This window comes from Adiantum capillus-veneris, chromosome 18, assembly GCF_014529385.1.
Source record: "Adiantum capillus-veneris isolate H3 chromosome 18, ASM1452938v2, whole genome shotgun sequence".
Lineage (NCBI taxonomy): Eukaryota > Viridiplantae > Streptophyta > Polypodiopsida > Polypodiales > Pteridaceae > Adiantum > Adiantum capillus-veneris.
Genome location: NC_140948.1, coordinates 32,676,952 through 32,702,839, shown reverse-complemented (window position 1 = coordinate 32,702,839; position 25,888 = coordinate 32,676,952). Strand labels below are relative to the sequence as shown.

General features: G+C 45.8%; 1 protein-coding gene across 2 annotated transcripts in view; it reads left to right on the top strand.

Moving 5' to 3' along the window:
- Positions 1-25,888, top strand: part of LOC147435453 (Cation efflux family protein) — a 108,102-nt gene that overhangs the window by 76,941 nt on the left and 5,273 nt on the right. The window contains exons 5-8 of one of the 2 annotated variants that reach the window (XM_086488519.1): positions 12,164-12,252; positions 12,715-12,784; positions 19,867-19,905; positions 21,429-21,579. In XM_086488519.1, coding sequence (XP_086344645.1) covers positions 12,164-12,252; positions 12,715-12,784; positions 19,867-19,905; positions 21,429-21,579 — 349 coding nt within the window. The remainder of the gene's footprint in view (positions 1-12,163; positions 12,253-12,714; positions 12,785-19,866; positions 19,906-21,428; positions 21,580-25,888) is intronic. The other variant, XM_086488520.1, reaches the window with a different exon arrangement.

The window sequence follows — 25,888 nt, the reverse complement described above, 5'->3', positions numbered from 1 at the left end:
GTTGGCTTTGTCCGTCGGAACATCAGAAGTTGGGATCTCCATTGGCTTCTGTTCGACGGCTTTTCCTTTGGATTTTTATACTTTTGAGTTTTGAAGAATTGACATTCTTACTAGTTTATAGACAACACAGACCTTCGGAGAAACTGTACCTCATGCACAGGACGTGGGAGCTCGCTGTTGCCTGCGTCCTCCCCTCCCGCCCTCGCGTATCCCCCCCCCTCTTGCTCCCTGCGCGCGTGGGTTGCTGCCCGTCCCTTGTGTGTGCAGCCCCCTCCTCCCCTGCTGTTCATGCCTGCCCGCTATCTCCCCGCTGCCCCTGCCGCTGCCTACCCCCCTCGCTGGCTACCCGCCTGCTGCCCCTCGCAGCTGCCTACCTGCCTACCCCCGCTGCCCCCTCGCCCGCTGGCCCCCCCTTCCCCTCCCTCCTCCGCCACTCGCCTGTCCCCTTTTTTGCCGTCTACGTTGCCTCACCCCCGCATCCCCCTTTTTTGCTCGCAGGATGCTGTCTCCACGGCCTGCTGGGAGCTTCGCGTCCTTCCCGCCTTCTTCGACTCAGCACAACAGACAGAGATGGAGGGTCCAGCTTTGCCACAGAGGGACTCTACTGAAGCCCCCTCGACCGACCCCGCTGAGCCCACCATTCGACTTGCTCTTTCACCGACAGAGCAAGCGAGCCTAGCCGCAGAGGTAGAGCGCTTGTAGGCGACTTTTGTCATCTGCAAGATTCTCGGTACCCGACCCAACAGAGGAGAGCTGCGTGACCTTCTCAAGGCCCGCCTACTTGTAGAGGTGGACAAGATCCTGGACGTACAGATACTCGGACGAGGCTACTATCAGATCGAGTTTGAGACCTCTGAGAAGGCGTCCAAGGTCATTGCCATGAGTTCGTTGACCATCTGAGCAGCTCGAGCCCACTGTCGACAGTGGAGACATGGTTTTGATCCTGCTTCGGATGTTTTGGTAGAGGAGGCAGATATCCCCATCTTCGTCTGCTTTCTTGGTTTGCGGAGGGAGTACTTACCACTTTTGTCCAGGATAGGCTCATCGATTGGGATTGTCCTGGAGACACCTCGCACGACAGCCTCAATAGCTGCTAAGGCGGCCGGCATTCCCTCAGTTCGCGTTCTGGTTAGAGATACTCACACGCTCCCGAAGGTCATTCTTCTGCCTCGGGTGAGTGGGGGTTGGTTCAGACAGAGCCTGGAGTATTCGGGTCTCCCGAACTAGTGCTTCATTTGTTGACAGATGGACAGGGATAATCTAACAGGGAGTTAAGTAGCAATTTCTAGTTGTATCCATGTGTATACAAATTCTCTGATGATCACATTTTACAATATTGACAATATGGAAGGCGGAAGATGTGTATATATATATATACACACACACACACACATACACATATATACTGTATATGTACATATACATGTATTGTACACATACACATACACATACACATACACATACACATACACATACACATACGCGCGCACACACACACACATACACATTATATATATATATATATATATATATATATATATATATATATATATGTATGTAACCCAAGCAAAAGGAATCTTACCGATGACATAATCACTTATGTCATTATCCACATGGTTGTGCTAGCACTCAGTGTATAGAAAAAAACTTTTGCAAAAGGATTGTACACCTACCACTCCTTATCCTCCACCTCTCTCTACCTTTTGACGTGTCCACTTTGTGTGTGTTTGTATATATATATATATATATATATATATGTGTGTGTGTGTGTGTGTGTGTGTGTGTGTGTTTGTGTGTGTATGTATATGTGTGTGTGTGTGTGTGTATGTATATGTATATATATATATATATGTGTGTGTGTGTGTGTGTACGTATATATGTATATATCTACACATATACATATATATGTGTGTATGTGTGTGTGTGTGTGTGTGTGTGTACACACACAGATACTGATTTTCAGCGAGGAGTTGGATGAGATTTGGGTTGCATCTTGAAGATGAGAAGGGACTTAAGTGCGACGGTTTATACGCGATAACTTTGCAAATTTTTAACCAGCTAGTTGGAGGTTCTCATGCGACAGAGGGGGCTGATTTTGGACCAATTTCAGCGAGTATTCCTGCCCTTTCTGAGGGGTTTGGTCCCTTTCGATAGGAGGTTGCATGCAACCTTGAAGCCCGGTTTGTACCTGTTTATGAAGAATTGTCTTGCGACCTTGGAGTGTCTTGACAAGGGTATCGTAGAAGAACAGAGTTCTTGTCGAAATTGTTTTTCATTACACGTATGATTTCCCAATCAAACATTTGCAAATGTGGGGGTATAATTGGAGTATGGTTTGTTTTCTTACTCCAAGTTGAAAAAATTGGCGCGCCTAAATTTTTTAGGGCTAAAGACCCAAACTTTTAAGAAGTTCGGATTGTGGTGTGTCATAATCTCCCTCACTAAGGAGATTTCCCTCCTCGTCATACTCCGGCTCTCTAGGGTCCATAGTGTTGGATCTACGAATAGGCACATCCTCCAAAACAGAGGCCGCCGCAACGGAGCCGCTTCCCTAGCCTCGCCGCACATAGGTTGTAGGAGTAGTAGCCTCCATCTCACGGCCACGGCCACGAGCATGGGAAGCTCTTGCACCTCTACCTCTTGTAGCTGAAGGGACTCCACGCACAATGACCCTCTTGCGTGATCGTGTGCGAGAAACCCGTCGGTCAATCTCCTCTAGCTCCAAGTAATGCTCGCGGAAAATTTGCTCCTCCGTCATATCACGCTCTTTGTTGACACTTTTGAGAGTATCAATTGAGAGCTTGCAATCATCAACATTGATCTATTTGACAAGTTATACAAAAGTTCAAAAGAGTCAAGACTCAAGATAAAGTTAGCACATGTAAATTGGAATGCATAGCCATAGCCCATATGAGTCAAGAAGTAAGTGTGTAGAAAGAGGGTTTACTTGTCTAGCCATAGGCATCTCATGCATGGAGCGCAACATTCGGAGATTGGAGCGACAATAGATGAGCTGCTCCAATTGCTTTGTTGACAGTTGGTTGCGAATTTTGGTGTGGATAAGCGAGTATGCGGACCAATTTCGCTCGCATTCACTGGATTAGCAATCCTATATTATATTCAAAAGATAGTGAGTATCATGTATGTAATATAATTCATGAGAGAGAGAGAGAGAGAGAGAGAGAGAGAGAGAGAGAGAGAGAGAGAGAGAGAGAGAGAGAGAGAGCGCCAAGGCCCGAGGCTTAAGAGGGTTTACTTGTCCATGAATCCTTAATGCAACTCTTTGAAGTTGAGGTAATTGGTACCCGAAGCTCTCACCAAAAAAGAGGCTTCACCAAGGACTCCCTCTTCCAACATATGGTGGAAGTAAAAGCCGTGCCTCTTTGGTCTCCATAGTTGATTAGCTCTTGAAGGAATGCGCCGTGATGATCTTCCGAGAGGGCCTTGGGAAGGAAGTTGCGGCTCTCTTCTTGTAGCATTTGGTCTGTGAAAAGATCCGGCTTCTTTTAGGCCGGATGCAAGAGAGCCGCAAAGTGGTGAATGGGCCTCTTCATAAAATCCCATCTCCTTTGGAAAAGAAAGAGGATATCATCTTTCTTGGGGTAATCTTCAAAGACATCACTACAAAAAGAGAGAGAGAGAGAGAGAGAGAGAGAGAGAGAGAGAGAGAGAGAGAGAGAGAGAGAGAGAGAGAGAGAGAGAGAGAGGTGTGTGAGGCATAGTGCAAATTAGCAAAAAACATATTGTCAACTTGAGAATGGAGAGCAAAGAAGATACATCATACCGTGTCCCATCGGGTGGACCATCAAGAATGGTTGATGCCTCTATTTCCTTGTATGCCTCATCCATGAAGTGGTGAAGAAGGCCTATGGCAGATCCCTCCATGTCGGTCATTCGGAGCACTCTGTAGATGGGCAAGATGGCTACCACAAGACCCTTCACCTCTTCCCAAAATTCTTCTCTGAGGGAAAGCCGTTGGATGGCCTTTGCCTCTTGTGAGGTTGCCGAGTTCTCTCCTTCACACCATTGCTTGAACTCATCGGACACCATGGTTTTTTGCACTTTGTTTTGGACATCGTAGAGGCGCTCAAGAAGAAGCCACATAGAGGCAAATCGTGTTGCCGAGGGTTTCTTCAACTCCTTGTCGGATACGTGTGATAAATTGCAAGTACTCTCACCTTAGCATTGATGAAGTTGACGATAGTGAGGGCTTGTGTGAGAATGGCCTTCACCCATTCTAGTTCTTCTATGTCTTCCATGAGAAGATCGAGGCAATGGGAGGCACAAGGGGTCCATACAATGTTCTTGTATTCGGCCTCAAGTAGTCGGCTCATGCTAGTGCAATTGGATGCATTATCGGTGATCACTTGCACCACATTTTCGGGCCCGACCTACATTAAAGAGAGAAAAATTTAGAACACTTATCAAGAGGGCAAAAAGTAGTAAGTACATACTACACATTGCACAATGCACATTGCACAAGAAGAGGGGCCAACTTAAACTCTCACCTCTTCTATTGCCGCCTTGATGTGGTTGTAGATGAATTTTCCCGTGACCTTCTTGCCTCTTGCTCCCGCATCAACCGCTCTCAAGAAGTAGGTGCCAAGAGGGCATGACAGGAGTATGTTAATGATGCCCCTCTTCTTACGACCACTCCACCCTTCGGAGAGAATGGAGCACCTATATTTTGCCCATCCGGCTTGCACGGCTCAAGGGATTTGTCGATTCTTGTCCGCTCTTCGTTGAGATTCTTGGTGCGCATGTCCGCATAGGATGGACCCGTCCACCCCTCACATGGACCGACGGCCACAATAGCTTTCACCATCCTCTTCCACTGCTCTAGTCGAAGGATGTTGAAAGCAAGATTACACTCAATGATGGTGCGTGCAATCTCAATGTCCGCAAGCCTTTGTCTCTCTTTGAGGAAAGACAATGGACCGGAGCTCAAACCCACCGATTGCGAGAGAGAGGCTTGCCTTGCTTGCTTTGGAGGATGGCCACTAGCACTTGCCGATGCCTTCTTCTTATTGGTAGCCATTGAGCTTACCGTCGCGTCACCGCTTGCAATGGAGGTAGAGGGAGAAGGGCCGCTTGTAGTTGTATCCTCCTCCGAGTCGGTAACATCAATGTCGGGCGCCACTATCTCCTCTTGGGCTCTCTTCATCCCCACCTTGCGCGTTTTCAAAGGGAGATACTTCTGCTTGTACTCTTCCGAAATGTCGTCGGGTGTATTGGGACATGGACCGGCTTCACCTCCCATCTTCGTCAAGTGGATGATGAGTCGAGTGGAGGAGGAGGTCATGATCTTGGGACAATACTTGCATGTCCACCTACAAACGTTTCGTTTGTCCCTCACTCTCTCATAGGAACGGCAATGCTTTTCAAAAGCTTCATGAAGAGGGGGAGGCATGATAGAACACTTGAAAGTTGAGAGATTTAGAGCTTGAAAGTTGAAACTTGAGAGGGTTACACAATGGAGAGCTTGAGATTTTTTGATAATGGAGAGAGGAGGTGTGAGAGAGGACGACTCAAGAGAAAAGCTTCATGGAGGAATGCCAATGGAGAGCTATGAGGGAGGAATGGAGAGCTTGAGAGCTATGGAGGAATGCTTCATGGAGGAATGGAGAGCTTGAGAGCGTGAGAATGACTCATGAGCTTGAGCCTTGAGTTGGAACATAATGGAGAAGAAGAGAAAGAGGGCATCCTTATATAGATTTAGAGTGTAGACACTTGCCCTTGAACACAAGAGAGTTAGAGAGAGAGAGAGAGAGAGAGAGAGAGAGAGAGAGAGAGAGAGAGAGAGAGAGAGAGAGAGAGAGGAGCCTAGGCCCTAATGGAATCCAAGGTAAAGGACCAAAGCAATGAGAGAGAGGGAGAGGGAGAGAAAGGAGCTAACGGAATCCAAAGCAATGTGAGAGGGAGAGGGAGAGAGAGGAGCTAATGGAATCCAAAGCAATGCTCAAGGCATGTGGGGGGGGGGGGGGGGGGGGGATCCTATGCCAAAAAGTCACGTAAAATCCTCACAAACAAAAGCGTAGTCAACGGTTTTAAAACCGGTCAAACGGACTAAAAAGGGGCCGGACGGAACGGACGCCATTGCCGGACGAGACGAAACCGGACGTGACCGGACGGGACATTACGTCAGATGGATGAGAACAATCGTGACTTGTAGGGTCACTTGCCTTTTGATCCTCACAAACAAAAGCGTAGTCAACGGTTTTAAAACCGGTCAAACGGACTAAAAAGGGGTTGGATGGAACGGACGCCATTGCCGGACGGGACGAAACCGGACGTGACCGGACGGGACGTTACGTCAGACGGACGAGAACAACCGTGACTTGTAGGGTCACTTGCCTTTTGATTTAGACAAGATTCCTCTCAGAGAATCTCTCTAAATTGTCCTGTACAAGCACCCAAGGCTTTCTCGAAGCTCCCTTTGCAATATCTTGCCGTTTAGGTGTGAAACCCTAAACGTGCAAAAAAACACAGCAGGCTATAATTCACTGTTTCGGCTCCGTTTCGTGTGTCGATCGCATCTGTAGCAAGCCCTCGAGCTCCCGCACTTGTAGCTTGGAGTCAAGCCATCCTCCCCTGGGCAACTATCATGGTGAAGAGCCTCGTGGAGCTCCTTTGGTTGGAGTAGGCTCTCAAGCCTCAGGTGCATCTCCTCTGTGACTAAGCAAGGCATCTGTGCCCACACTTGCTCTCTGCATGCTTTCGGATGCTCGTATTACGGCTCGACTGAGAGCAGCAACTCGCGGTAAAAGTCCGTAGCAATTGCGCGCATATCATCGAGCTTCGTGCCTCAGCAGGAAATCCTTCTCTAGACTAGTTGGACTCAAAGAACAAAAAACCACGTAACGAAAAGAAGAGCGTGTTATACGTAGAGCTACATCCTCTGTGTAGGAATCCTAATGTACATATACATAGCAAGACACACTCTGGGTGTCTACAAAGTATATACTGCTGCATCAAGTGGGGTCACAAAGAACTTGGCCAATGGCCATAGGGTTTGTATCAAGTCTGTCACTCCCAAGTCTCCATGTGTTGAGAGAACTCAAGATCTTGAACATGGAGCTAATCCAGTACTGTATGCATAATCCACTCTGTGTGATCCTTGCCACACAATGGAAAAACAGAAACGAAACATTGCATCCAAGGCCTTTGCTCCTTTGACTGTGAGAAAAAGAACGTGTACTTTGAAGTAACTACCTCTAGGTCTTTAGAGGGGTCGCCAAGGAAGCGTGTAAAGTCGTAGCCAAAAAATCCCATCACCGGCGAATGTCAAAACTTGTTAGCCCTTGAGGAATGACTTAAAAGGGGAAGTGTGCACCAAAAGTGGCGTCCGTAGGTAGGGTTGTCTCTCTTGTTCTAGTTGGCTCGTGGCCAAAGGAATCTCCAAGCTGCTGAGGAGTGCCTTGCCCCCCTTGAGCCGGTGGTGGGATATGAGATGGGGGCCAGGACACGAGGCTACGGGTCTAGTGGTGGAGATGTGAGGGACAGGAGGAGAGGGTGGGGAGGCAGGGTGGTACGGGTGGTGGAGTGAGTGTGTGGTTGGGGGGGGGGGGGGGGAACTGGTGGGGGCTAGGCTGAAGTGGATGGAGTCTCTTGGCCTGTTGTAGGTCGGCTACTAGCTGGATGTGTGGGGCATCCCTATCCCTGGCGGCGACAACCATGCATCTGTTGTTAGCCATCAGCTAATTGGGCACTAGTCTCTAAGGAGGCGCTAGCCAATGCACAATGAGCTTTTCTGTAGTGCTTGGCTGGCCTTGGTAGGCTGAGTCTATGGCGCGGGTCTTGTTCTCCCGCGAGGACAGACCTTCGTAAGATGGCCCATTTGTCTGCATATGAAGGCACTTGTTGGGGAGTCCCAAATACTCCATGCTTTGGTGGAACCATCCACCACTCACCCTAGGCAGTAGGGCTACCTTCGGGAGACAGTGGGTGTCCCGAATTAAAACGCGTATGTAGGTATACTTGCTGCGAGCTACAAGGGAGCTGGGTGGAAAGATGTCTTCTGCACAGAGAATCTTTTTTGTACTTTTAAGGATGGATTTTTAGTTTGCTCGAGATACATGACACACATCTCTCACGTGGGCTGAGATGTGTCATTCATTGGTCATATATGCACCTTTGTGCACCTGTTGGAGATGCATATGCTAGAAGAGTGTGGAATGCCTCCGGAGTGGCGCATGTGCCGGGTTTGTAGGTTGGCACCAAAGACTCGGGGCATTTTATCTACGATTGTCTTGCTTATTATGAGGTGAGAGGACGTTTCCATTGCTTATTCAAAATGAGATTTGAACCACTTTCCATATTCGGGACCTAGGTCAGAGATGTCTTGGTAGAGATTCAGAGACTTAGGGACGTGCTTATGAGACAGGGCACTCTTTTGCATCAAAGGCGTCAACAAAAACAGGTGACTTGTTTTTTCACCTCCCAAGGAGACAAGTAGGATACAATCAGTGCTCTTACATAGGGTAATTTAGTGGATAGAGCTTTTCTGTTACAAGGCTCGAGATGGCCGTTTACATAGGAGGATCCAAGATAATGTGTCGAGAGCGCCCCCCCCCCCCCCCCCCCCCCCTTCATTCTTTTCTCCTTGTATCGTGGCCCTTCCTCCACAGTTTGATTCTTTGTATGTAGCCCGCCTGTTAGGGTTGTATTCCCATTGTTATACCCATTGCAGATACTTCATTTTTCTACTTTTAGGTCAGCTTTTACCAAGTATTGTTCCTGACATTGTATCAAGCATATGATGGTTGTAACTTGTATCTTTTAGTCTCATAGGTCATTTTGGCTTTTTTCAAATGCGAATAGTATATTTCATTTCTCTCACATGTGACGTGCTTGGAGCCACACACACACACACACTGTGTGGTACTATTAAGGCTTTAGTTTTTCCCTCCTATATTCCCCCCCCCCCCCATATCCTGAAGCACTCATGGGATACTGACTCATAACATTCAACTTATGGCATGTGGGACTATGCCCTTGCATAACAAAACTCTCCTAAAATTGGGTGTGAGTAAAACACTGAGCTCTCATTGCAAATGGTAGGCGGCGTGCACATCTTGGGTATGGATCTCCCCTAGCAAGGTTTTCTGTGCATCACTTGAAGACGCTACATAGCAAGGCGGCTTGCCTCTCTCATCGATCACGCTCAGGAAAATGCAGCTCAACCTCTATAAATAAGGTGAGGGAGCACCTTGCTCCTCACTTAGCCTGTGTCTGTTTTTGTTGTTCTGATTAAAGGCAATATACCGTCTGCTTCACTGTCCGAGCTATGGAGCTCGCCGCTCAAAACACTCAAGTTTTTCTCTAGGCTTTTTTGAGAAAAAATCTTTTGGTTATCTGTTGCTTCGAAAACAGTTAGTTAATACTACTTGTAGTAGTTCTCATAGCATAACATGGAACTGAATAACATTCATTAGGGTTTTTTTTTTACGAAGTTGTTTTGATAATACTCTGCGTAGACTGGTTTTTTTCAAAAAAACTGCCGTAACCCTTAGATATGGTAGCAAGGTATTTTTTTGACTGATGGGACTTATTAGAAGGATTGGGGGAGTTGCTAACTGGTCTTTTGAAAAAAATATGCATCATTGGGTATCTTGGCTTGGCTTAAGCCGCAGTAGGTCCAGCCGTTTACCAACCTAACTAAGGATTGTTCAAAAAAGATGGCTGTGTTTTAAGCCGATATAGGCTTTTCGCTTGGCTCTGTTTTAGCTGACACTAGTGTTTTTGGGCTCTGTTTTAGCCAACACTGGTCTTCTTCTTTTCGAGCCTAACAGTAATCGGACAATTACAATGTTTTGTATGATAACTAATCACTTGGTTTTGTAAAAAAAAAAAAAGGAGGGATAAGTATATAGCTAATGCATTATAACTCTAGCCTGTAGCTAAGGCTAGTGATCGCATGAGATGTGAATGGAACATTGAGTTTTATGAAATCTTATGCTTGTTTTGGTGATAAAATTCTGTCTGACACCGACAAGAAGACGTCTGGCTTTTCTGTTTTAAAGAAATATGGCAACTCTTGGACTTTGGCATAATACCTTCCCTCATGATTTCATATGGGGAGAAGGTGTTAAGGTTATCTTAACCCATCTAGCACCCAGGACAATGGACACTTGAAGGTATCTTGGAGAAAAACAGGGTTGAAAACTGCCGAACTGTATTGAATACTTAATGAAAAACTTGAAGTTTTAAAGGTAAGTATATACTCTCAAAAAAAACTGGCCTTTGGCTCATGACATAAAGTTCCACTTGATACTCTATTTCTGATTGGGAAGTATATGGTTGCTACTGTTAGTATAAAGCATAGCTACCAAGCTATGAAGACATCTTGGGAGATTGAAGGTAAGTATATGGCTGGTACCCTCAAAACTTGGCATAAATACCGAGATATGGCTCGAGAAATGAGGTTCCACTTGGTAAAAATGGAGTTTTTTTTTATACTCTAGTGCTTAGTAAGTATATGGTTGCTACTATGGGCTCAAACATAGCTACCAAGCTATGGCTTAACAAGTAAACCTCACTATTTAAAAAAAAAAAAATTCTAAAGAAAACTCTTGATTCTTGGTGGACTTCACCACTCAGATTAGAAGGTAGATTATACCACTGATTTTGGAAGGAATATGTAAAGAATGCTAAAAAATCTAATAAACCTAAAAGCTTATCTAAAGTAAGTAAATTTTGTAAGATGGACATGGATAACAACTGATATGGTCCATTGATACCTGTAAAACACATCCAAGGCTAATTGAATTGTTGTTTTGTTTGGATGGATGCACGTAAGGACTCTATCTTATCTTGGAGGGTTTTCTTTTTTTTGGCAAACAACATTACTGTGATGAAATACCCACTGAAGAACGGGGAAGTTTTTTTACTACCAACCCTACTGAAAGAGGACCTCTTTCCTACAATCATTGTACCTAAATAATTCTGATACTGAGTTATTTTTGTACATATCAGTTCATTATTCCTTGGCCAGCTGTCTTTTGAATGTAAAAATTCAATTATGTCTTATTAGTTAAGATTTAAACAGCTACACACACATCCTATACATAAGGTTTCTCCTTTTCGGGGAAACCGGGATGCTGGCCTAGGAAATTATCGTAGGAATGGAGCTCTAAATTGGACCCACAGTCGCTAAATCCTTCATTGGTAGACTGGTGTTAGGTGGCCCCTTTTAGACTCTCTTCTGGTTCCCTGCTCACAGCTACCATTGTCTCAGACTTTGCCGGTTGAAGGGTTGCAGGACCAAAAAGACTTTACTTTTTAGACACTTTGCTAATTTTTATCTCTCTCACAGACACACACACACACACACTTTTTTTCACTTCTGCCAAAACGTGAAGCTTCTCAGGTTGGTGCCGATATTAGTTTTTAACTAGTGATCTTCCCCAGATCACCTAACTTTTGTTGAAATGTAATAATACATGCTAGCTGAGGCCGAACTGTTTTGCCTTTCTTTTGGGTAAAAATAATATATTTGTAAACCATTCCATATGATTTTTTTTGCCTCGACTGGTTGATGGTGGCTTAAAGCCGATACTGTTTTCTGTTTTTGGTTAGGAAAGATTAAATCCATTTCATTTGAAGCTTCATGCCTTGACTGGGTGATATTGTTGTTAAGTTAGCGGCGGGGTCAAAACTTTTTAGGCAACTTTAGGTTGATTTCTGTCCAAATGCTGTAGGTTTTCTTGCCTTTCTCTTTGATATCTATGATAATCTGCTGGGATTAGCCTGATAATTTTTAACTATGCAGTCGTAATCCCCTGGGGAACTTTACCTACTGGCTGTTGCATTTATGGTTTTGATAATGTAAATGAATGAATAGCTCATATATTCTATGCAATAATCTCTGGCATAGCTGATTATTTGTTATAAACCTGATGGTATCACATTGGCATGGTCTAAACTAATGATGCAGATCTGCTGTTATACTGTGGCTATTGGCTATTCAAAACACTACCTCTATGTTGACTGGTTCTGAGTTTTGCTATAATTTCTAATCTGATAGGCCTCGCGCGCACACGCGTGCGCGCACACACACACCTGTGCACCCTCATAGATGTGCACACACGTTCACACAGACACACACTTACTTTACCACTGCGATTTCAATGTCCTGGATGTAATATGCTGTGTGTTTTTTCAGGCACTATCTGATTGTGTCAGCAGTAACAAATCTTTGTGTAAACCTTCTGGGGGTCTGGTTTTTCCGAAGTTATGCAAGAATTCGAATTGGTGAGAAAGAAACATGTTGCAAGTTACGTTTGTTGATAAATTTCACCACTAACCTAAGATTGTGCGATCTGTTTATAAACTTGTGTTAGAACAGTGTTGAAGCTGAAAGTGAGGCTTGCTTGATGACAAAGGAAACAATTTCATTCACTTCATCGTTGTTTTTGGTTTGATTGAGGCTCCGAACAACTGTGATCAATTCTCCATCAGTATCAATTGCTATCTCATGATACTCTTCACAACCTCATGCCTCTAATGCAGAACGCTGCCTGTTACTGTGGGTGATGGCTTGTTTGAAAAATCTTTGTGCAAGTACCGTCTGTATATTAGAAGTTATAAATTTGACTTGTGATACTTTTGATGAAAAAGGAGGGTTTGAACTGAACAATTGTAGAGTATTTAGAGCATCATAATGTCTCTTCACTAACGTAGCACACTTGTCTGGTTTGTGGATATTTTGTCCAGCCTACAGGAAAGCAGAAGATATGAATTACCACTCAATTTTTCTTCATGTATTAGCTGATTCCATTCGCAGGTATGTGTATATAGCTCTCTCTCTCTCTCTCTCTCTCTCTCTCTCTCTCTCTAGCAGAGGGGAAAGAGGCCTTCTATAGAGATGGATGGGTCTTCATTGATGGCCGGGAGTTATGGCATTCTATAGAGATGGACGGGTCTTCATTGATGGCTGCCCCATGGAGTAGCGGTTTGTGGCCTATGGGACAGAGGCTAGCCTACATGCAGAGATACATATTGTAGTTTGGAACTGCAATGGATCACTATGGACACGTGCTGGATGACTGGAGCATGTGATGGAGGGAAGCAACATCCTTCTATTGATTGAGACACACAAGAGCCGAGAGAGGACGATTGCGAGTGGAGGGCTACTAGTGGGAGTCAGCATATAGGAAGACGACGCATCAGGGCACTTAGAGAGGATCTGGTGTAGTGGCAGTACTGTTTCAATGAGAGCTCCAAGGATGCCTTAGAGTGATGGCTGAGGACCCGAAGAGTAGATACATATGGATCGCTATACAACTCACCCAGGATAGGATTATCTACATTGCCCTGTGCTACTTCTCCCCACTAGGCTCCTCTTATGTCATCATGGAGGAGGGTCTACAAGACGAGGAATTGATGGGGGCATCACCATATGCATGTCTATCAGAGGAGATTATTCTACATTAGAAGAGGTCTTACTCACTGGGGAGTTGGGACTTCAATGCACATACACAAAGTCGCCATTGTGACATGTACTTATTAGAGAAGAGATGCTACACTTATTAGAGCCAACGGAGGTGGGGACAGCCCACACATTCGAGGACTCGGGGCCATATGGAGGCCACTATGGAGATATCTACTAGAACTGGAGCACGCCACGTCTCGTCATGCATAATGGGATGACATAGTGGCCTGATTCAAGGGGGTTGACATGCTTCCCACAAGGAGGACACACACGGACAAGAGGCACGGTGGTGGATTACCTTATAAGGGCCATTAGAGACATCACACCTAGTTACCTCATTCTCTATTTCACCACGCCCCATCATTGCGGATCGTACATACTTCGCTTTCTCACTAGCTGATGTGCCAGTGACATCAGTGGAGATTGTGTTTCTAGATTTTCCAGCACATTGAGTTTTTAGACTGCCAGATATGTGTTATGGGACATGTCGGATCTTTCTTTTTCCAGTGAAGATAGCGTTTCGAGAGAGAGAGAGAGAGAGAGAGAGAGAGAGAGAGAGAGAGAGAGAGAGAGAGAGAGAGAGAGAGAGAGAGAGAGAGAGAGAGAGAGAGAGAGAGAGAGAGAGAGAGAGAGAGAGAGAGAGAGAGAGAGAGAGAGAGAGAGAGAGAGAGAGAGAGAGAGAGAGAGAGAGAGAGAGAGAGAGAGAGAGATATGAAATGAAATGCTACATTAACGTCTTCAAAAGGCCAAAATGACCTATGAGACAAAACTGTTACAAAATGGTGAATCTAATACCATGTCTGGGTACAAAAGAACTAGATACTACTAGAATCCATCCTCATGTGCACTCTGGATATCGAGAGAGTATGGCTCGAATCCTCTGCTGTAGTCTCTGGCGATGTTGTGTAGTCCCTCTTCTCAATCGTGGCCGTATGGATCTCCGTAGCTCCAGTGCTCGGTCGATGAGAGTGCCGGTAGTGGTCGAATGAGTGTGGGACGAGCTTTGCAACGATGATTGCTCCTCTGGCTGTCCCATATCTAGTGAAAAGAAATCCGTAATCTGTCTTTGGGACTGTCTCTCTCTATCTCTTTCAAGTAAAGTGTCTCTATATCTGTATAACTCAAGTAGATATAGCCCAAGACATCTCTGATCGTCTCCGGCGATGTTGTGTAGCCCCTCTCCTCAATTATGGCCGTCTCGATCTCCGTATTTCCAGTGCTCGGTCGATGAGAGTGCCGGTAGTGGTCGAATGAGTGTGGGCCGAGCTCTACAATGATGACTGCTCCTCTGGCTGTCCCATATCTAGTGAAAAGAAATCTGTAATTTGTCTTTGGGACTGTCTCTCTCTATCTCTCCCTAGTAAAGTGTCTCTATATCTGTATAACTCAAGTAGATACAGCCCAAGACATCTATGATCCTCATAACTCATGACGCTAGAGAAAGGACCGAAACCCTCTCTGAATAAGAAGTGGAAACGGCCCCGTATCTCATTGTCTCTGGCTCTAACTGGTATAAGCGGCATATCCTGTTGTCTGTTGGTATCCCTCTAAATCTACCAGTCTCAATCTCCACCTGATGTGAGGGTGTGCCTATCTGACCAATGGCACACCGCAAACCATGAGACATGTGTGTCCATGTAGCTGGGTCGAATGACAAACCCATCTCCTGTGAGGTGGAGAAGATGCTCTCTATAGAAAGCCATCTTCATGCCCAACTCCTGTTGCGGCTCTATCAATGTCCTCCTAGTATCGAGCTCGATCAGGTCCTGACGAATGAGTCTAGTAATCTCCACCCGTGAAAGAGACATCGAGGGTGCCTGAAGAGTATACTTGAAAGGGGGCAGCCTATCCATGGTGAAACCATGCGTTTGAAACCATGATGTCATCTGTGCATACCAGCATGAAGTGTCCCCCTGAAGAGCTAACTGTCTGGAAGACTCAAGGGCCAGTCTAGCATATTTGTCTCTAGTAGTATCCCACAAGCTGTGCACAAAGGAGACTGATCTGGTAAGCGTTTCAATCTCCATAAGAAGGGCAGCTAGCTCTGCTTGAATGATAGTGTGGGGTACGGAGGCCTTGGCTTTGATCAGTCGAGAGATCATAGATACCAAGGGCCTCTCCATACGTCTCCAACGATCTTGGCCTAGAGAAGGTCCCCATGTCTGCACCCCATACAACACAGCTGAGGCTACTAAGGTATCAAAGAGCCATAACTTTGTCCGAGGTTCCTGGAACTGAACCTGCGAACACATCCTCTCCAAGCCTCCCAAGGCCGCAAAAGCTCTAGTCAGTCTATTCTCTACTGCTCTCCGCAAAGAAAACCTCGGCCCAGTGCAGACAACCCCAAGGTAAGTGTATGTATATGTATACTCTACAATCTCTTGACCATATGTGAAAGTTGGTGCTGATCTCTTGATCCACTATAGTGTGGTGTTAAACACCATAACCTTGGTTTTACCAAGGTTTACAGACAATCCACTATCCTCTGCAAATTTGTGTAATGCATCCAACTGTCGCTGCATACCCTCTGGTGAGTTAGAGATCAACTCAATACATCAGCATATAACAACAATGGGATCCATGTCCCTGCCAGCTGGGCATGTCTATCACCCTCTCTGTCAATGTCATCAAACACCTCATCAACATACATACCAAATAGAGTAGGAGACAATGGGCAACCCTGTTTCACGCCAATGGTGGAGTGAACTAAATCAGATATCCCCTCCAGAGTGCGTACGTGTCCCATCACTGATCTGTATAGAGCCATAATCCCCCAAATCAACACTATGTGCACCCTCATCTCTTGTAGTTTGCGCATCAATCGAGCTCTCTGTATCATGTCAAATGCTTTGCGGAAATCCACAAAGCTGTAATAAATCCGTCTCCCATGTGACTTGCCCTCCTCAATGATGGCTCTGAGTGTCAGGATATGATCAAGAGTGGAGAAACCGTTTTTGAAATCGGCTTGGCCCTTTGCTCGTACACCCTCACCCTCTCCCCAATTAGTCAACTGCTACTCAAGAATGGATGCATACAACCGTGCCAATGTGTGCCCAACCATAATAGCGAGGTAGTTCCCAGGCTCTGTAGAGTGACCTGCTTTGAAGATAGGCACAATAGTAGACGACCTCCAAGTCTCAGGTAACCCCTCAAACATGGCACGATTGAAGAACACTTCAAGAACCTCTACCAGCATATCTCGAGCATGTGTAAAGTGCTATGCTACTAGACCATCATGATCATGCTGGTCTTCATCCTGTCAATGGCTCTCTTTACCATCTCAGTGGTAAAGAAGGTGCTGGTAGGTGTGCATGGCTTTGTAGGATCTGGAAGGGGGTCGTGTCCAAGAAACGTATATAACGATGAGGCATATTGGCCCCGCACATCAAGAGAAGTAATCACTGGGGGAGGGGAGTGCTCATGAAAGAATCGCCATGCCTCTCCCGAGTCTCTACTCAAGGACAGCTGATACAAGTCTCGCTCCATTTGGGCCAAGTAAGCTCGTTTCTTTCATCGCACAAGGCATCGGGAAGCAATCCGAGATTGTCTGTAAGTGATGACTCCTAAAAGAAGATCTCTCTGAAGCTGGGCTCTCATCTCTCTGCACTCCTCATCATACGAACTATTCTGGGACATGATCCTAGAATATCGCCTCCGATGCACCGGCTGAGTGTGTGGGTATGCCTTTGATGCTGCACCATTCAGTGTCTCAGTCAGTAAAGTGGTGCACTCCTCCACTGAGAGACCAGGACGATTTGTGCATAGATGGCTATAGATCTCCTCTGTATAAACTGAGTCAGTCTCTGGTGTAAATGTATAACGGGTATGTGACCAACCTCTTGATGTTTGGGCTGTACTATACTGAAATGAAACAGAAAATGACAAAAGTGCACGATCCACTGCTACGTCCACTGGTCTGGCTCCCACTGTGAAATCCTGAATAGAAGGAATAAAGCTCGGCTATGCCATAACATAGTCCACTTTACTGGCCCCGTGTCTGTGTGGAAAGCATGTGAAACCAAGCCATTAAGTATGGCTAACCCATGTGCACTCGTCATCTCCGTGAGGTATCTCCCATACTCCGTCTACTCTCTATCATGTGAGCATCTGTCAAGCCCCAACTCACCGACATCCAACTCTCTAAGCATCTCATCGGAAGTGTCATAGAAGATTGTCTGAGAGTTGCCCGTTTGGGCATTGAAATCCCCTAGGAAGATGATATCACTATCCCTAGAGAACTCCCATATATCATCGTCTAGTATAGAGAAAGGCGATTGTCCTCTGGATGCAGCATATACTGACGTACTTGGGGGGAAGTAACATATGAAAATGTATAGAAATCGGACTGTGTCATCTCTCAGTCTCACCCACATGTATCTAGCATGATCATCTCTCCGTACAATATGTAGTAGTGGTTGAACTCCTCCCTAAATAGCACTGCTACTCCTCCTGAACCTCTAGATACTCCCATGCTCAGATCTCGTGAATGTCCTGTGGACTGTCTCCCATCTGTATCCGACCACATGTGACATAAGCTGTCCGGGGGCCCGATTCGTCTCTAAGAAGAAAACAATGTCCCTGTCTTTGAAACCGTCCTCAAAGGCACCAACGTCCAATCTCATAGATCCATTACAATTCCAAGTAGCCATCTTCAAGGTGGTCCCATAGGTCTCACACCGTCATGTAGAGCGCCGCTCTACAATCACCACCCGACCATCTCTGTAAAAGGCCATCTTTCCCTTCTCCCTTGCCGCCACAATCTCTGGCATTACCTCTCTCATATGCGCAAGCTGTGAGAGAGTGAGATCATCACCGAGAAAAATACCCGTCTTCTTGAGAGTAGGCCTCTTTCTCAAGAATTCCTTCTTCTCTTCCAAGGAGGGGAAGCGTAGTATGAGAGCTCTTCCTTTTGAAGATTCTCCCGGTCCATCACTCTTCTTGCCCACTCTCCATGCCTTTGTGTGTGGATGTGAGGCTTGTGACCTCTTTTTCCACATTGTTTATGTCCTTGAGGCCGGCTACCCTCACATGTAGAGCCCGCATCCTCCTCCTTTGTTCCTCTTCGAGGGTCATGTTAATAAGAGTGGGTGTACAAGGAGCTTCCTTACCTTTCCCTTTCTTGGCAACCTCAATTCATTTTTCGGCCTCCTCTACTTCCTTTTGTGTTGCGGAGATGACCGCGGCCAATGACTTCTTCTCCTCACCTTCCTTGATAACCCATATTTCTTCTCTGATGGTATTCAATGCTTCCATCATGGATGGCTGAATTTCGCCTTCTTCGAGCTGCCCACTTTTGCTTGTAGATTTTGGATGATGGAATCTTGGATGACCACTTTCTCCTTGAGCGAAGCGATCCTCCTACACATGCCATCTCTTTCTTCGGTTCATCTTTGAAGAATAGTGCTTCTCTCCTTCCTCCACTCTTCAACTTTGTTTCTCTACTCTCTCATTTCTTTCTCTATTGCCGATGTCCTTTTCTTTGTCCGCATGAAAGAGGCTTTGTGGGCGGCCGGCAAGGGGTGCGTCTTCTTACACGTGGAGGAAGCCGTTGGCACTTCTTCGACGCTTCCCATGATTGAGAGAGAGAAATGAAATGAAATGAAATGTTATATTAACGTCTTCAAAAGGCCAAAATGACCTATGAGACCAATCAGTTACAAAATAGTGAATCTAATACCATGTCTGGGTACAAAAGAACTAGAAAAAAGAGAGAGAGAGAGAGAGAGAGAGAGAGAGAGAGAGAGAGAGAGAGAGAGAGAGAGAGAGAGAGAGAGAGAGAGAGAGAGAGAGTCTAAAACAACATTAAAAAAAAAAAATAAATAAAAAACAGTAAGAAACGCTTGAGAAACCTTTAAAAACAGCCAAAAACGGTGGCGAAATCCTGAAAAACAGCAAGAAACGGTGACGAAACCCTAGTAACAGCAAAAAAAAACACTGACGAAACTCTAAAAACAGCCAAAAGGCAATTTCGAAACCCTAAAAACAGCAAAGAAGAAGTGGCGAAGCCCTAAAAACAGAGAGAGAGAGAGAGAGAGAGAGAGAGAGAGAGAGAGAGAGAGAGAGAGAGAGAGAGAGAAGAAGAAGAAGAAGAAGAAGAAGAAAAAGAAGAAGAAGAAGAAGAGTATTTTAACGTCGTAGGAAACAATCCCAAGAGACTTTAAAGATCTATCCGACAAGGAGAGTTGAACTCAAGACCTGTTAGTCAAGAGGGAAATGGCATAATCAATCTACCACACTTGGATGATAGAAAGGGTATACCATTTTCCTCTTTTTGTTGGCGCTTACGCTCGTTCACACACAAACACACACACACGAGAGAGAGAGAGAGAGAGAGAGAGAGAGAGAGAGAGAGAGAGAGAGAGAGAGAGAGAGAGAGAGAGAGAGAGAGAGAGAGAGAGAGAGAATGATTTTAAGCATGCTTATTGAATTTACAGTGCTGGATTGATTTTGGCTTCGTGGCTTCTTACTTTAGGGTAAGGTCTTTGTACCGTTGTTCGTTTTACTTTTGCAAAAAAAAATAATTCTAACCTTGTAGCAGGTTTTATGTCAAAAATCTTGTACTTAAAATCTTCCATATAGAAGTGTATGGTGTTTGACATCAGTTTTAACCCAGTTGTTATGTTTGTGTGACCTAGAAATATGTTTGTGCTTATTTTTATGTATGTGAGCAGTTGGATGCGGAAGTGTACCATTGGGAATATGTGTACAACATGCATGCAGGCGTCGTATGAATTGTTAATTGTAATTAACTAGCTTTGTTTCTATGTATGTATGGATCCATTCCTGTGTTTAATTTTTCTTGTGTATTTGTTTATATGCATCAAGGAATGTAGCTCTGCAAGCACAAGTTCAAGCTACTAGCAGTTTTCTGAGAAAACTTTGAGAAACTTCCTAAAAAGGGGTCACTGATAATAAAAAATACTTGTGAAGGACTTGCAAATGGCAAGACTAGTGTAAATTGTAGTAGCTTTGGAGTAGCAGGGTTTTGTAAAAGTTTGAAGGAAAACTTCATTGGAATTATGCATAGGACCAAATACAAAAACTTCATTAGCAAAGCTTTTTGGGGATTAGAGAACTAAAATATTCCAAATAAGGCAGTTTAGTATAGAATATTGACACCCATTGAAAAGGTACTGGATACTTGCACTTCTTAGAGGATCAGGGTTGTGACTAAGAGCAAGGAAAAAATCTATGATAGTAACTCGTCGCGAGGGAGGCATGACCCATAGCAAAGGTTGTGTGAGATGGGACCGTGCTCACCTACAGTCTTGACAGGACTAGTACCTTTCATTCATAAGATAGCAAAGAGCAAGCATTAAGCTTGTGGCAACTGGCACTTTCACGCATATGAGTGGTTCTCATTATACAGCAGATGGCCTTTTAGATGCATTTTGAAAGAAATATTGGGCAAGGTAAACATTTTACTTACTGCAAGGATTAATGTTTCTTTTGTGCGGAGGATTGCTTGTGGGTTGTTCCTAGGCAGGTTGCGTGCACTACATGTCCAGTTCTGATACATGATGGCACAGCCTTTGGACATGAGGGATTGCTCAGGTTGTTTGGAGAGTGGTGAATCTTTGGGAGAGAGACATTGGATATCATATTCAAGACATGATGGCACAGTCTGCGGGCTTCTAGACATGCTCAGATTGTTCGGAGAGGGGTGAACAGGAGCTCTAGAGAGCCACTGATAGTGAATCATTGTCATTAGAGTAGCTGAAGTGTACCTAATCTTGATTCACATATCAAATTTTGAGGGAGGCACTTTGCTGTGAACTTAATGCCCATGAAGTGGGCAAACCATTTTATCTGACACTGCATCAGAGACCTGCTGTAAGTTCTTGTGGCTTTGAAATCCTTTGTAATGGACCTTTAAAAGTAGTTTCATACTAAAATGCTGTTTCCTCTGCGCAAAAGCTTTGTATCATATGTTGACTTAATTTTTGTGTTAAGCCATTGTAAGAGCATGCTAATTGGCTAAGTTGGGCTGTTGCAGGGTCAAAAACGCGGAGACACTGTGTTTAGGCTTAGTTGCTATTGCTGTCTTTCTTGTGGTGATGCCACTATTCAAAGCAACAGCAGGAGTCCTGTCGCAGATGACACCAGCAAGCATGTCAGTGTCTATTCTCCACAAATGTCTTCGACAGGTAATCAGTGATTTTGCTGTATGTACACAACAATTTAAGCTTTGAATAGAAATTTGTGCTCATTTGAAACACCAAGATTTTTTAATGTTAGGCATAGCTTTGCTTTGTAAGATGCTCTTAAAAAACCATCAAAGAACCTTCTCAAAAGCTTATATTGCTGTTGCTGTCAACTTCTTTGTGAGCATTTCCATCAGAGAACATGTCAAAAATCTCAATGCTACTATTGTGATCGATTGCATCTCCATCTCTCTCTCTCTCTCTCTCTCTCTCTCTCTCTCTCTCTCTCTCTCTCTCTCTCAGCTGAACGATAAAGCCGACCCCTAGGAGGATGCCATTCAAAAGTGCAAAGAGGAAATGACGGAGACCATTACCAAGATGAACCGCAATCTCTGGGGCACAATAAACATGCTCGAAGGACGCGTGCTGGTCCAAGAGAGCAAGATAAGTACGCTGGAAGACCGAGTGACGACTCAAGATCAAGAGATTGCGTCACTCAAGAAAGATCTCGCAGAAGCACGATCAAGAAACACAATGGAAGAGGGCGAACTGCAACCCTCAGTAATCGAAGAAATCAACACGATCAAGGAGCAAGTACGGGCCATCAAAGAGGGAGAAGAGCAACACAAAGAAATGACGACTTCTTGGGTGGATGTTCTTACCAAAACTCAACACAAGGCGGATGAAGCCGAGAAATGGATCAAGGTGGCCAAGAAAGGAAAAGGCAAGGAGATACAAACATCCACACCCACTATCATTAATCAGACACTAGAGGAGGAGCAAAGAAGACGGGTGCGCGCTTTACATGCTTCCATTTGCGGTCTTAAAGACAAAGGCAATGTGGACGAAGAAGTAAAAGAACTCATAGCCTTGATGGGGGTTCATGAGCCGACACACACAAGGGCATGGAGAGTCGGCAACATAAAGAAAAATGGAAGCAATGGAGAAACCTCAAAAGAAAGAGCACTCATCCTCCGTTTTCCCTCCATGGAAGCGAAGAAGTCCTTCTTGAAGAAAAGACCAACTCTTAAAGAGACTCGCATCTTTCTCGGGGATGATCTCACCCGCTCGCAGATCGCTCATATGCAAGAAGTAATGCCTGAGATTAGAGCGGCAAGGAGAAAAGGCAAGATTGCCTTTTACCGAGATGGAAAAGTGGTAATACTAGAGCGACGCTCCACATGACGGTGCGAGACTTATGGGACCACACTCAAAGTGACTGCCTGGAACTGTAATGGATCTATGCGTCTTGATGTGGGTGCTTTTGAGGATAGCTTTACTGGAAGAGACATCATCTTTTACTCTGAGACACACCAGGCCCTTGGGCAATCCATGCCTCATATCAGTGGATACAGGTGGGAGACAGCTTACAGACAGGAGACACGCTCAGAGCACAGAGGGCGAGGCTCGGGGGGAGTGGCAATGTTATTTAGAGAGGATCTGCAGCCATTGATACATATAGCCCGCAGGGATGAGCAGGCTAGGTACATGTGGGTGAGATTGAAAGCAGAGACAGACAGATATCTCTACCTAGCTATTTGCTACTTTCCCCTGAGTACATCAGTTTATGCATCACCTAGAGGACAGTCCCCTTTCTCTATTTTGGATGATGACATATGGGAGTTCTCTAGGGATGGTGACATTATCATCCTAGGGGACTTCAATGCTAGGACTATCCATCCCCAGGCAGTGTTTTATGATACTTCAGAGGAGATGCTAAGAGAGCTAGATGTTGTAGAGACAGGCCTGTCCAGACTATCACACGATGTGGAATATACTGAGTATGGGCGACACCTGATAGACATGGGCACCGCACATGGATTGGCCATCTTGAACGGCCTACAGAGATTTCCTGCTTGCGGGAGGTTTTACATGCTTCCCACGTAGACATGGAGCCAACACAGCGGACTATGTCATGGCACAGCCGAATCTCATCTCTAGTATCTAGGATCTCACAGTTGGGCCCAGACCGGTCGGGGTGGCAGCGGATCATGCTCTGGTGTCGATGACCATCTCCTTCCAATTCAGTGTAGCACACAGGCCACGTGTAGCAGCCCCTACTCGCTACACCTTCACACGGGAGACGGATTCTGTATACATGGACGGGATCTACAGACGCCTATGCACTGAGGACCCGGGGCGACCTCTGGAGGAGCTAACTACTATACTGACACAGACATTACATGATGCAGTAGCAGAAGCATACCCACACATCCAGCCTGAGCAGAGCCGCCGATCAGGGAGCATGCCTCAGAACAGTTGGTACGATGAGGAGTGCTGCCAGACTTGAGAGGGAGGTGCTTTTGGGGGACGTCACTCACAGACAGTCACAGATTGACTTCCGACGCATGGTGCGGCGAAAGAAGAGGGCTTTTTTGGTTCGACTCGAGCAGGATCTATGTCAGCTATTCTTGAGTCGGGACTCGTGTGAGGTGTGGCGGCTTTTTCATGAGCAGTTCCCCCCCCCCCCCCCCGCCCCCCCTTCCCCTCCCCACCTCCCCCCGGCTATTTCCTCCACAGACACCTGGGGTCAGTACGCATCATCTTTGTACACAGTACCTGGACAGCCGTCCCTCCCCAACCCCCTCGATCCATGCCCACACACATGTGTTTTTTTCACCGCTGAGATGGTGAAGAAAGCTATTGACAAGATGAGGACTGGGAGAGCATATGATCATGATGGCTTAGTCGCTGAGCATTTCATGCATGCCAAAGACCTACTAGCAAAGCTTCTAGCAGTTATGTTTAACCGTGCCATGTGTGAGGGCCTACCGGACACTTGGAGTCTATCTACGATCGTATCTATCTTCAAGTCAGGAGACCCCATGGAGCCTGGGAATTATCGCACTATCATGATTGGACACACACTGGCACGGTTGTATGCATCCATTCTTGAGCAACAATTGAGTAGATAGGCAGAGAGGGAAGGAATGCGTGCAAATGGGCAGGCAGGGTTCAGGAGAGGCTTCTCTACTCTTGACCATATCTTGACACTCAGGGCCATCATCGAGGAAGGCAGATCTCATGGGAGACGGATCTATTGTAGCTTTGTGGACTTCCGCAAAGCTTTTGACAGAGTACCCAGAGCAAGATTGATGCGCAGATTACAGGAAATGGGAGTACCCACAGAGCTCATTTGGGGGATCATGGCATTGTACAGATCAGTAGTAGGGCATGTACGCACCCCGGAGGGACTTTCTACACGGGTTCCCTCCACTATTGGGGTGAAGTAGGGCTGCCCTCTCTCTCCTACTCTTTTCGGTATGTATGTGGATGAGGTTTTTGACTACATTGAGAGCGATGGGGATAGAGGTGCACAGTTGGCAAGGACATGGATCCCACTTCTGTTATATGTTGATGATAGAGTGTTGATCTCCGAATCCCCAGAGGGAATGCAACATCAATTGGATGCTTTGCATACGTTTGGCCACGAAAGTGGGTTGTCTGTCAACCTTGGTAAAACCAAGGGTATGGTGTTTAATACCACCCCACAGTGGATCAGGAGGTCAACACCTACATTCACATACGGCCAGGAGACTGTGGAGTACACAGATGCTTACACTTACCTTGGAGTGGTTTTTAGCGGACCTGCATTCTCACTCAGAAGAGCAGCAGAGACCAGACTGACTAGAGCCCACGCAGCATTGGGTAGATTGGAGAAGATGTGTTCGCTGGTTCAGTTTCAGGAGCCCCTGACGAAGCTCTTGCTCTTTGACACTTTGGTGGCTTCAGCATTGCTCTATGGAGCTGAGATATGGGTACCTTCATTGGATCACCGCGGGAGGCGGGGTCGCACAGATGGATGGGGAAACATGGAGAAACCTCTCGTCTCTATGATCTCACGGCTCATTAGAGCCAAGGCATCAGTACCATGGGCCATTATCCGAGCAGAGCTAGCGGCCCCTCCACCACTAGTGGAGGCGCTCACCAGATCAGTCTCCTTCATAAACCGCACATGGGAACTCCCTAGAGACAGATATGCTCGCATAGCACTTGAGTCCTCTCGACAGTTAGCCATACAAGGAGATACAACATGCTGGTATGGGGAGATGACATCATGGTTTCAGGCACATGGGTTCAACATAGACAGGCTGCCACCATTCCAGTACTCATTGGATGCACCATCTCTCACTCTTACAGAGTCAGAGATCACCAAGCTCATCCGCCAAGACCTAACCCAGCTAGACACTAGGAGGACATGGATACAACCAGCACAGGAATTGGGCACGAAGATGGCTTTCTACAGAGACTACCTTCTCCAGCTTACGGAAGATGGTTTTGTGACGAGACCCAGATACATGGATACCCACTT